This window comes from Elephantulus edwardii, unplaced genomic scaffold, assembly GCF_000299155.1.
Source record: "Elephantulus edwardii isolate Elephantulus edwardi_28Jun2011 unplaced genomic scaffold, EleEdw1.0 scaffold00103, whole genome shotgun sequence".
Taxonomy (NCBI): domain Eukaryota; kingdom Metazoa; phylum Chordata; class Mammalia; order Macroscelidea; family Macroscelididae; genus Elephantulus; species Elephantulus edwardii.
In genome coordinates, this window is record NW_006399853.1 from 10,007,837 (window position 1) to 10,023,376 (window position 15,540).

General features: G+C 41.2%; 1 protein-coding gene across 2 annotated transcripts in view; it reads left to right on the plus strand.

Annotated features, from left to right (window-relative positions):
- The window catches only part of WDR7 (WD repeat domain 7), a 349,149-nt gene that overhangs the window by 65,150 nt on the left and 268,459 nt on the right, over positions 1-15,540 (plus strand). For both annotated transcript variants that reach the window (XM_006891734.1, XM_006891735.1), the window contains exons 14-15: positions 10,984-11,753; positions 15,025-15,113. In XM_006891734.1, the coding sequence (XP_006891796.1) occupies positions 10,984-11,753; positions 15,025-15,113 (859 nt within the window). The remainder of the gene's footprint in view (positions 1-10,983; positions 11,754-15,024; positions 15,114-15,540) is intronic.

Here is a 15,540-nt window from a genome sequence, read left to right on the forward strand (position 1 = left end):
ACAACAACACCACAGTTGGTGGAGTCAGCTGGGATGATGGCCACCAAACAAGGCTGTAAGCCTTTTGACATTGATTTTGAGGTTTTAAACATTTTCACATGTAAAACTCATGAGATGATTTATATGCCATGGAATTTCATATATAATATTGACATATGACACATTTTCATATGTAAAACTCATATGAGGTGGTTTATATGACCTGGTATTTCAGACTTGAAAAGGAGCGTTTGGATCACATTATATTTGTCAGTCAATCACTGAGAGAGGCAGTTTGCAGTGCACAAATACAGAAATGTAAAGAGTATTTGTCTGTGGACGGCCTTCATTTGGCTGGGATGGGTAAAATATGTCCAAAAATCTGGTATTATCTTCTCTACATTACTCTGGGGGTAAGAATGATGAGGTTTTGCCTCACATACTTTGGGCATATTGCTAGGAGGGGCTATTCCTTGGAGAGGGACATGATGCTGGGAAGGGTGGAGGGTCAGCGAAGGTGAGGAAGACCCTCAACCAAGTGAATTGACAGGGTGACTGCTGCAATGGGCTCTTGTGTGTCAGGAAGTGTGAGGATGGCGCAGGACAGAACAGGGTTCAGATCTTTTGTTCATAGGGTTGCTATGAGTCATGCTCGACTTGATGGCACCTAACAACAACTACATTACTCTCTGCTTATTTTGTGTGAAAGTACCCATGAATACTAAACATCAGTCAGCATTGGTGACATTAAGATGCTTTGAGCTGAGTGTGTGGGTTGAAAGAAAGGCAGAAAACACAGAGGGAAACACGAGAGGGCTTATTTCATAATGGGACTCAGAACATGTGAGGAAGGCCAGGCAGATGCTGGAAGAACCGGACTCTTCCCTGCGTTTTCTGACTTACCTCTTACCTTCAAGCTTCTTAGCTTTAAGTTGAGTATGATGAAATTGAATAGCCAGGCTGCTAAAAGACAGCAGCAACACCACCACTTGAATATTATTATATATCTATCTATATCTATATCTATATCTATATCTATATCTATATCTATATCTATATCATCTATATCTATCTCATCCAGAAAGACATGGCCGGTAGAAATATCTTGAAAATAATTTTCTTTTTAAGCTCCTTTCTATTGAATATTTATACTTTACTTTTAATGGATACTGTGTACTTTAATTATGTCATATGGAATGAATTAGCCTTAAAGAAATAAAAAAGTATTTCTCTTTTGGGGTTTATGCTTATTAATTTGCTTGTTAATAAAAAGAAATGAAGTAAAAGAACAGAAATTCCGGTGATGACGTTGTAATTCATGTGTCAACAAACATCTCATCCTATGAAGAGTCAACTGTTTAATGTAAGTAGGTTAGTATATTGTCTGATGCCAGTTGGAATGGATTTTTTGAGAGAACTCATCTCTATTTCAGGGTTGCCTTGACCAATATTAGTCAGTAACGACGGTGTGACAGCAGAGGGCACCAAAGACCCATTTCAGTCTCAAATATTTTCTCGTTCTGTCTCATTTTCTGTGTTTTCGGTCTCTCGCTCAGCTCTCCCCTTCTCTTTTCCTTTCTCACCCCTACCCTTCTTTTTTCCCCTTACTATTTAAAATAGCTACTATTGAAACCATTATTGTGGAAACTTTTTAGTAAATTTTTCACTTAGCTAATTAAAAAGGTTAAGATATGAAAACCTCTTTGTTTGTAGTCTGTGAATGTTTACCCTCGTGCACTGGCATTTCAGAAATTCTTTGAGGGGATTCAATCCATAAAATACCAAGATCAAGAGTAAAATCAGTGGGTTTTATTTTTGTTTTTCCTACCAAACTATTCTTAGATTGAAAATCAGTCTTTTATAGGAAATGAAAAATTATTTAGAATATGTAAATACAATACCCATTTAAGTATTTTACAAGCTAATATAATAAAATTTTTCCAACATTTATTTTTCTTTGGATTATATTTTTGGTTTTTGGTGTTTATAGATGTTTGTACATATATGTGTTACATATTTATAATTTCCTGGTCTTAGTTCGGTTAATGTTCAGTTTCAAAACAGGTTTATGTATACATGTTTAAATCATCTCTTCTTTGGCATTCTAGTGCCAAAATCAGACAGATGTTTATAATACTTACTGGCAGAAACCAGTGATATCTTTAGGTAGAAATCTAATTACTGGTATCAAGTATAATTTAGTATTATAGTCATAGATTGGATTCTGTGCTTTTTCAGGAATAATAAATTATTTAATAGGTAATTTTAAAGGTCATCTGCAAAATATATAGAAAGTTGAATCAGAATTAAGCAGGCTTTTAAATCAGAACAATTGAGGTGAGTCCTCAGAGAGTAAAATTATTGCCAGTGTTCTGAATTTTTCTTAATCGTATGAGAGAATGGAGTATATTTAAAATATCATTATAACATTGATTTGAAAGGAACAAGCTACCAGATGTTTCATCTCAGATGGTTTAAGCTGGCACATATTTAAATAAATAATGATGATAAATATTATTAACAAGGATATATCAAAATCGTCTCTTCTGTAGATTGTAAGTCACTACTGTCTTTATTGTGTATGTGTATGTGTGTGTGTGTGTAGTGTACATGTGTGAAAATCTATAGTGTGCATGTGTGCAAAATGCCCTTACTCAAAATGGAATTACTCTCATCTCCTGATCATAGTTCTAGCATTTTCTTTTCACTTTTATCTAAGCCGCAGTTTTACTTGTTACTTTCAACGTGGTTATCACTGGCTCACTTTCAACGATGAATATCCATTTGATCGATAATTCACTATTCCCCTATTTTCTGTTCCTATAATATTTAAGTAATTTTCTTTATTTAGATTTTAATTGACTAGCTCTGTATTTTCTCAATCATAGAGAAAATATAAAATGATAATGCATTTCTATTTACAATGAAAAAGTCCAATATATCTGCCTTACTCACCTTTTTTAATGTATTCATTATTGCACCTGTTTTCCCTCTTCTCTCCCCCTCCTGAACCCCCTTACAGTGTCCCCCCCTTGTGCCAGGCGGTTCTCATACACATAATGTATAATCATAGATTCCTTTCAAACAGTTCTTCCCCTCATCTGTTCCAATGCTGTGTTCATTATCTGTCCACCTCTTCCCCATTCCCTCTCCACCTCCACCATGTCTCGGTCACAAAAGGATACATACTGCATAGCACCGCTGTTCTAAAACAGGGCACAGGTGGGGTGCTTACTAGCCTTTTTGAGGAACCCTCATAGCAAAGTCGTTAAGCTCTTGGTTGCAAACTGAAAGTTGAAAGAGGGCAGATGTGACAGTCTACCTGTAGAAATAATAGCGCCTTGGAAACTCTGCAGTGCGGTTTTCCTTTTTTACATGGGGTTGCTATGAGTTAAAATCAACTTGACATTTGTTTTTTGGTCCTGCTCTGACAGTCTAGAGGGTAAGGAGTTGCGTCACCAACCCAGAAGCTTGCAGTTTGAATCCGCCAGGCACTCCCCAGAAGGAGATTGATAGTCCACTCTCGCGCAGTTTCCAGTCTCTGAAAACCTTCGGAGGGTCAGCGAGTAGTCACTTCCGTCTCAACAACACATACCAACGCCTAGTCTTTTATGGACCATTGATTTTTACTAGCAATATGTATAGAGTCCATTTCATTTGTGTATATATTGTATAATTACCTTTCCTGATTGCTCATTTCTCTTAAGTTGGTACATTATGACTCTAAAGACAGACTTCATTTTCTCCCAAGTGTCTTGCAAGTAATAATCCCTGCACAAATGTTTGTGGGACTGAACTGAATCTTTCTCCATGGTAAGGTCAAGGTGAGATTGCGAGCACACATTGCAGATTGGTGGTGTAGTCTGTAGCGGGGGGCACTACTGAGCAAAAAAACGGTGTTTTTCCTGTGCTTTGACAGTACCAGAAAATTAGATACCAAGAAAGAAGGGCAGACGCCTCTTGTTAAGACTTAACAGCTCAGGAGACCTCACCAAGATGGCTCTGTACCACAGCCGGCTCAGTGGCAGTGAATGTGACGGATTTTTTTTTTAGTAATTAAAGGGTCTGAACAAGCCTGCTGATGTTCCTGTTAAAGATTTCCCTGCCTTAGATTGGCGTGGATTTAAACTGTGTTAAGAATATAAAACCACTTGGATGGTTAGTTTGCTCTAGATATGTATATCTTATGATCAGACTAGATAGAGCGCTCTGGTGGCCTAGTGGTATGGAGCTGCACTGCCGTATCAGAGACACACAGTTTGAATCCACCAGCTGCTTGGTGAGAGAAAGGAGCCTTCTCCTTTTGTGTGATTTGCTGCCTCTGAAAACCTGCTGCAGGGTCACCTGAGTTGGTTCCAACTCAATGATACACAACAAATTAATAAGCTTTGAGATTCGGGAGCTGAATAGATTTTTCCTCCCTGTTTTCCTCTCGTTACCCTTAGGGAATATCAAGTGCATCAGTGGGTGCCCTCTCATCTTTGTGCTTTTACAATAATCAGTAAGATACAATTCAGAACTTGGTGTTTTTGAGGATATTTGACTATTCATGGATCCATGCATTTAGCTAAAATCTTATCATCACAGCTCTGCTGGATGCCTGTGTTCTAAACCAACAGGACTTTGTGAGGTGAGGACGATTCCTTGGCAGGGGTTTCAGGCCATTTGCAGAACTTGGTGACGCCAGCAGTCAGCGTCAGAAGACTTGGAAGGAGTTGGTTTTTTCTGCCTGCAGTTGTCACCTGTTTTCTCATGACTTTTGTTGTTGTTTTCTTTATCCCACCTGCCCCCTTTCTGACTGTGGATTCCAGCTTCCATAGCTTTGCTGCAATGACATGATCGGGAGTTCTGAAAGACGGTGATAAGAGGAGACAGGCAATCACATCTACAGATCATGGACCAGGCGCTAGATAACCTTTCAGTTGTCCAAGCGCCCTGCTATCTGCCAGCACCCCTCCAGACAGAGATGGAGAATACCCACAGATCCAGGGATGCTGAAAGGGGCGCACATGTGGTGACCTCACCTGAGAGAGCTGAAAATCCTGTCTCCTCGGCCTTACAGCCTTTTTTTTTTAAAGCCATTCTTGCTCCTTCGCTCCCTCCTCCCCTCCAATGTCTGATTTTTAGCTTTTCTCCTAAAGCGATTTTGCAGATTTTTAGTCAAAGCTGGAAATAGAAAATGTACTAAAGCCCTTTGTTTTAACTCAAGCTGATAGTCGCTATTCACTCATCCCTGATATCAGGCCTCTCGAACTAATATTGATGGATCGGTTCAGTGGCTGAGGTGATGGGGTAGGTGTTTTCAGAGACAATAAGGTAGGCTCAGGATAGAGCAGGGTTTAGGGCTGTTGTACAGAAGATTACTGTGGGTCACAAGCAGTTGGACAGCACATAACAGCAGTGTATATTTATCATGTGTATTTAACCAAAGCAACTTAGATTCTTTATCTGTACCTTAGAAATAGTATTTCTTTTCTACCTTGATGTTCAGGTCTTTTTATTCAATCAAACCAGAGTAAAAGTTTGTGCAAAGGAGTCAGTGGTCAAGTTTGATTGAAAATCCTACTTTTGGAAGAGGAGCGATTTGAGAAGCTTCTTGAAGGGTGAATGGAAGTGTTTGACTTGAGTGACAGTGAGGAGATTGAGGAAGCAGCCTCATCCTGATGGAGCCATGCAAAAGCACAAAGAAGCAGTGTCCTGATTCGAAGGTGGCGAGTGGTTTCATTTTCTGGCTGTAGAAGATACAGAGGAAAGGATTAGAGACAGAAACGGGCACGTTTGTAGCAGAAAGGGCCAGATGATTAGTTATGCTTTGCAGAAATGTCTGGATTTACCCTTGGGTTTTGAAATGTCTTTGAAGCCTCTTTTGCACAGAAATGGAGGGGGTTGGGGGTGGGGAGGAGAATTGAGAAAGAAGAAAGATCAGTTAAAGGAATTTGGTAACTTTTATATGACCGCCAAGTTGACTATCCATTCAGAAATGATTTCCTAACAATTTTTGTAATACTCTGTATTCATTCTGTTAGAGTTAGGATTACGTAAGAAAAGTTAGACATGCCCAGTCTCTGGTTTTTTTAAATTATCTCACAGGATACAAAAGAAGGTGAATCTGTAATAGAGCAAATTGTATAGATGTAAAGAAAGCATGTACAGATATGTCATCTCTCTCTCTTTCATCGACAGCGGAGTTAGGACTGACTCAGAGATGACCCTCAAAGGTGTTTGTCAGTGACTGTAAATGACATGGGAAAAGATCACCCCCTCCCTCCTGCAGAATAGCTGGTGGCTTTGAACTGCGTGCCTTTGGGTTGTCAGTGCAAGTCTCTCCCCACTAGAACTCCCTCTACAGGAAAAAGACCTGGTGATTCGCATCCATAAAGATGATGGACTAGAAAACCTTTGGGGCGGTTCTCCTGTTTCTGTGTGGGCTCACTGTTCACGTTCCATTCAGTGACACCCAACTTCAGGCAAAGAAGCAGCATAAGTAAAAAGGATTGATAAGTTAGAGACCTGTTCATGATAGCTGGAGCCTTGGGTGTTTGGTAAGACTGGAAAGGTATTTTGTGTTTGATTGTGATAGGCTTGAGCTGATGGAGTCTTCATTTTACCCCAAGTATTTGTATTCCAATTATGGCCTTAAGATATGCTATCTGTGACACAGGACCTGGGGTAATAGGGGCAGGTGTGTCAGAGACAGTGAGATTGGCTCAGGATAGGACAAGGTTCAGAGCTATTGTGCATAGGATTGCTACGAGTTGCAAGAGACTTGACGGCACATAACAACAACATCCATAATTTAAGAAATGTGTGAAAACATGAAGAGAAAAATTTTCAATTATCCAGTCACAGAAGTATAATGAGTGTTAACACTTTCAGGCATTTCCAGCCTTTCTTATCATGCTTACGTGTGTTGTTGTTGTTGTTATGTGCCGTCGAGTCGCTTGCAACTCATAGCGACCCTGTGTACAACAGCCCTAAACTCCGCTCTGCCTGTGCCAATCGCACTGTCTCTGACACTCCCATCCCAATTATCCCAGTCACTGAATCAATCGACCTCATAGAGGGCCTTCCTCTCCTGCGCTGACCCTCCACCCTCCCAAGCATGATGTCCCTCTCCAAGGACCAGTCTCTCCTCACAACATGTCCAAAGTAAGTTAGACGGAGCCTCAGAATCCTTGCCTCCAAGGAGCCACCCGGTTTAACCCTTTCCAGGACAAATCTGTTTGTTTTCCTAGCAGTCCATGGTATTCTCAATACTCTTCTCCAGCACCACAGCTCAAAGGCATCAATTCTCCTTCTATCCTCCTTGGTCATTGTCCAACTCTCTGATGCATAACAAGTGATTGCGAAGACCATGGCCTGTATCAGACACACCTTACTCTCCAGAGAGACACCATTGCTCTTCAGTACTTTGGAGAGGTCCCTAACAGCAGACTTTCCCATGGCAATGCACCTTTTAATTTCCTGGCTGCTGGTGCCAAGACTGTTGACTGTGAAGCCAAGCAAACTAAAGCTGTGTAAAAGCTCAATCTCTTCACCATCCATCCTGATGCATGTAACCTTAAATACATAAATTTGGTTTTTGTTTTTTGGGGTTTTTTTTGTTTGTTTTTTTATAAATACATAAATTTGTAACCATGCTTTTTGTGTATGTATGTGTCTAGTTTTATATCACTTAACATAGAAATAGGGCATTTTACATGTGCTCAGAAATGATTATTTTTAATAATTTATCTTTTGTTCTTTTCTATAGGTAGTCTTACTTACCTGTTTCCTTTTTGTTAGTTCGTTCGCATACCATTTAAAAGAATGGCTCTTGTTTCACAGAACATTTAAAAAGATAAATCCTTATTTGTATTTTTGATCCTGTAGGATAGAGTTCTTGAAATAAACTTACTGTGTTGAATGGTATCAATGTGAAGGGTTTGTGGTTTACGTTGCCAGATTATTCCCTGGAAAGGAAGCATTTGAAGCATTCCTGCAGTGGGTTCAACTCTCTGTGCTATACTTCTGGCTAGCAGTACATGGTTTTTAATGTCGTTGTTAGATGCCATCAAGTCAATTTTCTTCTCGTAGTACCCTCACATCACAAAGTCAAGCTGCCCCCAGGGTTTCCTAGACTAGAGTCTTTAAGGAGGAGCTTGCCGGTTTCTGCTGTGCAACCTCTCGATGGATTCATTCGAGTCCTTGGCCTTTCTGTTTGCAGCTGAGCGCTAACCATTGCACTGCCAGGATTCCTACTTTGGTCTGCATTTGTTCATTTCCTAAGTCCCGAAAGGTATTTTAACTTTCCTTTCCTTGGCATCTCTTCTTAGCAGTCTTTTCTGTATAGTTACTGACTGTTTAAGGAAACCTGGTGTTGTAGTGCATTGTGTATTAGACTATTAGACAGAAAGATTGATGGGTCGAGTACACCCCGTTGTCTGTGGGAGTCTGCTGCTGTTAATATTTGTTGTTGCTGTTAGGTGCCCTTGAGGCAAGGATGGCTCGTAGCGACCGAATGACAGCAGATGTGAACCCTGCCCTGTCCTGTGCCATCCTACGTTCTCTGACCCCCTGGAGCCCACCGCAGCAGTCACTACGGCAGTCCAGCTGGAACAGCATCTTCCCCTCTTGGTGTCCCTTCATGTTCCCAAGCATGATGTCCCTCTCCAATGAATAGCTTCTCCTATCATTATGCCCAACGTGGTGTGAAGCGAAGTTCAATTATCTTTGCCTCCAAGGAGCACTCTGACTGCACCTTCTCCAATATATACCTGTTAATATCCACTAATATTTACAAACCTGAAGGAAGGTCACCATGAGCTCCACTTGTTAGAGTCACTGTGAATCAAATCAACAGAAGGGAGTTTTGGTTTTTGGTCTTATGGAACACTTTTATTTCTTGGCATTAGAATTGTTATTATTGATGTTAAGAAATATATGTATAGATATAACTGTTTGTAAGTCTTATTCCTAGTAAATGTTATTCCTATTTCTTAATTTCTTTTTAATTTTTTTCCAAAGTGGTGTACATTTAGAAGGTCCCTCCTCATTTCAGGATCAGATATTCGCTTACATTTTTATTAACTTCGTACGGTTTTGTATTTTCTATCTATGTGAATAACCTCTGCTTATGGAAAGATCCTGACTGAAGAGTGGCATGATTGGATTTTGATTAAAAGAGGAGCCACGTGGCTCTGGGGAGGTCGGATTGGAACAAGGAGAAGTGTTACGTCCATCAGGCTGTCTCTGACTGACAGAACCCTGTGTCCCGTGGAGTAAAACCCCGCTCAATCCTTCGCCGCCGTCCTCACAGTCTCTGCTGTGCCCCAGCCCACTGTTTCAGTCTCTCTGTCAGTCAGTCTTGTTGAAGAGCCTCTCTTGCTGACCCTCCACGGTTTTGGGTATGGTGTCCTTCTCCAGGGAATCATGGCCTCTGATAACGTGGTCAAGTGAGACGAAGTCTCATCATCCTGGCTTCTAAGGAGCACTCAGGCTGCACTTCCTCCAAAACAGAGTTGCCTGTTCTTTTGGCAGTTCGTGGTGGATTCAGTACTCCTCGTTATCAATGCCATGTCAGTGTTCTTTATTTTGTCTAGAAGGGGATAGAGATTTAGTCAATGATGATGAAGAGAGTTTGGAGGAAGGGAAGCGAGCCCAGAACGGTTCCTGCTGGGAAATGAATAGACTGAGTTGGAAGCCACGCTCAGATGGTGTTCAGGGATTGGTAGCTGGTGATGCTGGCTAGTAGCAAAAATTGATAAGCCAAACTGATAATTCAGGGGAGGGCAGCAGGGTTAGTGGGAGAGTGGCAATCAGGACATGTGAAATGGGAGGCGCCAGAGGAGGTACAGCACAAGAAGTTGAAAATGCAGAGTTGGGATCCTTCAGGAGACGAATCTGGTTCATTATAGAGACCCGGGGCTCCACAGGTGACTGCAGTAAAGGTTTACAAGTGGTTACAAGAGAGAGTGAGCTGTAAGGGTGACGGAGAGCCTGGAGGCAGCATGAGAAGGCTTCCCAGGAGCGGGTACCCAGGAAGCCAGAGCTGTGGCTTTTTATGAGCCTGTTTCCTTCATTCTCCTTTCATTCCCCCCCCCCTTTCTCTTTCCTCCTGGAGGCAAAACTAATGTCAGAAACAGCAAAGAGCTTAAGTGTTGTTTTGTTGTGAGTGCTGGGGAAGTGGATCTCAGTAGTCTGGACCGAGTTGTCTGTTGAGGGGAAAGGGGTCTTAACTGGGGAGATTGAAAGTAAAAGCGGTATAAGGAGGGATTTGATGGCGCAGCAACTTAAAACGTTCCAAAGCCATGACAAAGGGAACATAGAAAGTTGCTTATAATTTTTAGACATATTTGCTTGTTAAAATCAGAAGTATTGAAAGACATTTTAGTCTATGTCTGGGTAAAAGGACCCATTGTTTGAAGAACAAACATTTATTTCCTTGACTTTAAAAAATCATTTGGCAGTTCTATAACAGCTTCAGTAGAGTTATTCAAGGGTTATAAACCGATATTTTAGACATGAAATCATGTTTACATATATGTACACACACATGCAAATATATAATTACCAGCACATACTGTCTAGTGTATATGTTGTTTGTTGTTGTGTACTGATGAGTTGGAACCAACCCATAGCTGACCCTCTAGCAGGTTTTCAGAGGCTATTAATCGCACAGGAGGAGATTGCCTATGTTTCCCCTGTGGAACAGCTGCTGAGTTCGAACCACATGTCACGTTGGTAGTGCAACCCCTTACCACCAACTCTTAAGCTACCAGAACTCCAGAACCTATATTACACATCATAATTATATGTAAGTTAGAGCTAACATTCTAGCTTGTAGTCAGTAGCATCATATGGTATGTGTTCTCCACACATATATAAGTGTTTTTAATAATACAGGTTTCTTAGAAGAACAAGAATAAGCATGTTAATAACTCTGGCTATTTATAAAGTTCATTATTGAATATCAGACATTAAGAACTTTGACTCCTAACCATCGTCCACAACTCTCTCTTACAGGGGAATTTGCCTAAATATTCTCATAACTCCCTGATGGTTCAAGCAATCAAGACGAACCTCACCGACCCGGACGTGCATGTGCTCTTCTTTGACGTGGAAGCGTTGATTATTCAGCTCCTGACGGAAGAAGCCTCGAGGCCCAACACCGCACTTATTTCCCCGGAGAACCTGCAGAAAGCGTCAGGCAGTGCAGACAAAGGGGGCTCCTTCCTCACTGGGAAGCGAGCCGCGGTCATCTTCCAGCAAGTGAAAGAGACGATCAAAGAGAACATCAAGGAGCACCTCCTGGACGAGGAGGAGGGTGAGGAGGAGCTGATGAGACAGAGGAGAGAGGAGAGTGATCCTGAGTATCGGGCCAGCAAATCCAAGCCCTTGACGCTGTTAGAATACAACCTAACCATGGACACTGCCAAACTCTTCCTGTCCTGTCTCCATGCCTGGGGCCTCAACGAGGTGCTGGATGACATCTGCCTGGACCGCCTCGGGATGCTGAAGCCCCACTGCACCGTGTCGTTCGGGCTGTTGTCGCGCGGGGGTCACATGTCACTCATGCTTCCTGGTTATAATCAAGCTGCCTCGACCGTGTCACAGGGGAGGGTGGAAGGAGGAAGGAAGCTGCTAGCCACAGAAGGGGTGGGGAAGGGGACCTACGGGGTGTCCCGGGCTGTCACCACGCAGCACCTCCTGTCCATCATATCTTTGGCAAATACCTTAATGAGCATGACCAATGCGACCTTCATCGGCGATCACATGAAGAAAGGTCCGACCAGGTATGGCCATCAGAGTTTGGTTTCTCGTGGTTAAAAATGTGAAAAGAAAAAAAAAGAAATTAGTTTTATTTTTGTCACTATTACTTCATGCGGGTGGTAGAGCGTGTATCAGAGTTCATAGAATTTTGATAAATGACAATAGTTCTAGAAAAGCCTCAGGCCTTTTATTCATAGGATTGCTATGTGTCGTGCTTGATTGGAAACAATCAACAACAACAGAGTGCAGTATTTAATGTCATTTCATTGTTTGCCCTTTCCATGTTCAAATGCAATTAGTAGAAATTATTTAAACAAAAGAAAATGATACATTTTAAAATCTATGATACTATTAAGTGTTGTTGTTATGTGCCGTCGAGTCGCCTGCGATTCATAGTGACCCTATGTACAACAGCCCTATCCTGTGCCAACCTCACTGTCTCTGACACACCTACCCCCACTGCCCTAGTCACTGAATCCAGCCACCTCATAGTGGGTCTTTCTCTCCTGCACTGTCCCTCCACCATCCCAAGCATGCCCTCCTTGCAACATGTCTAGAGTATGTCGGATGAAGCTTCAGAATCTTTGCCTCCAAGGAGCAGCCTAGTTTAACCCTCTCCAGGATGAACCTGTTCGTTTTCTTAGCAGTCCGTACTCTTAAACACCACAGCTCAAATACATCAATTCTCCTTCTATCCTCCCTAGTCATTGTCCAACTCTTTGACGCGAAGCAAGTGATCGCAAGGACCATGGCCTGTATCAGGTGCACCTTATTCTCCAGAGTGAAACCATTGCTCTTCACTACTTTGGAGAGGTCTTAACAGTCCCTAATTTTCCCATTGCAATACGTCTTTTAATTTCCTGGCTGCTGGTGCCAGGAGTGTTCATCAGCAATCTGCGTTATGCAGATGACACAACCCTGCTTGCTGAAACTGAGGAGGACCTGAAGCACTTGCTGCAGATGATCAAGGACTACAGTCTTCAATATGGATTGAAGCTCAACATCAAGAAAAACATTCTCACCACTGGGCTGATTGGCAACTTCAGGATGGATGGTGAAGAGATTGAGATTGTTCATAGCTTTAATTTGCTTGGCTCCACGGTCAACTATTCAATAGGCTTTCTTTTTTTTTTTTTAACAAGTTTTGAATGAGAGAGGACAAAATGTAGCCAATTTAACAAACAAACGAAGACTTGAATAAATGTCAACTTAGAAGTTTATCTACGTAAAGTTCCCTCAGATTCTCACCTGAGAATGCGTATTTGGCTCAGATGTTTTCCTTTATTGTCCATGTTGATGTGCATGGATTGACTTCAGAATTTTATACAAAGAATGGTCAGAATCTGTCAGTGAAGGTAACGGATGTTCTTACAGCAAACCAAAGCCAAGTCATTTCCTGTTGTGTGATGACAACTCTGGTGCTCCGGTGTGTTCCAGAGTAGAAGTATCCCCGAATGGTCTTCACCTCTCACCTCAGAAGCACATCTCCTGGGTTACCTACCTCCCGGGTCGATCAAGCCAGAGCTGTGACTGATGACAGAGGCTCAGGTATTGGTGCCAATAGATTGCTCTCCCAAAGTCCAGCCATAGGCCTCCCTTCTGCAAGTCCAGGAGCCTGATGTGGAGATCAGGGTGTTGGCAGACCTCAGGAGAGCAAATGACCTAGAAAGCAGCACAGCCGGCTGCGCTCTTTGAGTGGACACAGCCACTTGATTCCTCCTTGGATCAAAATACCAAGAGCAACAGATCTGAATCCAATTCAAAGTGACAATTACTGAATATTTGGCAACCAATTGGAAGCTCTGGTTTAAACCAATAACCTTTCAAAGCGTAGCACTACTGCAGGTAACTGTTTGGGCCACTCCAATACTTAGCTTGCATGGTAGTTTTTCCTAAGTCATGAAGACATTAGTACTGTTTTACTTTCTATTAAGAATTAGAAGATCCCTGGTGGCTTGGTGTGCATTGTGTTAGGCTGCTAACTGAAAGGTCATTGGTTAAAATCCATCAGATCCCTCAGGAAGGTCATTGGTTCAAATCCATCAGATCCCTCATGGAAGAAGATAGGCAGGCTACTCCTAGACCTATTTACAGTTTCAGAAACCCAATGTAAAGTTACTGTGGGTTGGAATCAACTCAGTGGGAGTGAACATTGACATTTATTGAGAAGTGATCATATCAAGAACTTTCAAAATCTTAAGCATAGTTATGCAACGTGCACTTTTGGGTAAGGCTCCATTCTGAGCACTTTACAAATACTGTATAATACTCTTCCTTTTGTAAGGTGGGTACTTTATTATTTTTTAACATATAAGAGAATTGAGGCACAAAGAGATGAAATAACTTTGCCCAGGGTCACACAGGAAGTTGTAGAGACAGTCTGCTTCTAGAGTCCCTGCTATGCGTGGTTCCTAATGCAAGACTGCCTACTTACAATAGCTAATGCCTACCTACCCTTTCAGGGGGCCCCTAGGTGATATAAAGTATTAATTGCTGTATGGTTTGCACAGAGCAATTAGGGGTTTGGGTCCGTCCAGAGGTGCCTCAAGCTGGCTGCCTGGGAATCCCTTTCCAAAAAGTCACAGCCTAAAAAACCCCGTGGAACACAGTTGCCCTCCGCACTCTTCGGGTCACCAGGCGTAAGGATCCTTCACAGCACTGAGAACCTTTTCAGAGTTTAGGGCTAAATATCTGAAAGCTCAATTAGTGCTCAGAGAAAGCCTGAAAATTTCCAAATAATAATGCTGAAGAATTAGTCTCCAATTATGACATGTATCTTTCAATGTTAGTACGCTTTTGAAGTGCTCATAAGCATCCCTTAAAACTAACATCTGGCAGGCTCCGGTGGCCTAGTGGCAAGAAGCTGAAACTGCAATCTCAGAAATGCACAGTTCGAATCCACCAGATGCTTTGCTGGAGAAGGAGGAACAATCTCCTCCTGTACCAGTCAGATCTGATTTGACGGAACACACAAAAAATAATGAAATAAAATAATAAAAAAATTGTTAAAAAAACACAAAAAACTAACATCTAAGAGATTGTAGATACAAAAATATTGTTTACTACTTACTGAGCCTTTAATTATTTTACTGTTTAAAAATTTTAAGTAGAAAATATTATTAGAACAGAAAGGATGTCATGGTTTTGGGTTATTAAATGGAAAAATGTTGAGTTTTTTCATTTGCAATTCACTTGGAACTAAGAAGTGTTATATGACAATGTGAATACACTCACACACGTGTTCATATACACACATAAATGATGAATCTTTTTTTATTTTTCTCTTTTTTTCAGACCACCTCGACCAGGCACCCCAGACCTCTCTAAGGCAAGGGGTTCCCCCCCAACCTCCAGTAATATTGTGCAAGGACAGATTAAACAAGGTAATAAAATCTTATTAAAAGTAATTGACACAACATTTCGGCTGTAGAAATGCAGTAGGCCTAGCTAATGTAATATTTTGTTTGTCTCAGGTTGTTAAAAGAAAGAAAAGTTGTTATATTCCAGATGTAAATATGAATAATTAAGGTGTCAGTTAAAAAGAAATCAGATTTATTTAGAAACTGATATATGAATGTATTTCACATAATTTTATTGTACTATCTTTGATGTAATTTTTATACATTAGAGGCATTCAACTTGGCAACCCTCGTGAGTTGGCTGTATATATATATATAGAATTTAAAACTCTACCTATTTTTTTAACAACTAGGGATGTTTAAATAAATAGTACCATATTATAACTAATCTGCCATTTGCCAGTAGTGTATATTTTGTAGAAATCTTTGAATTTTTCTCATCTTTTCTTTT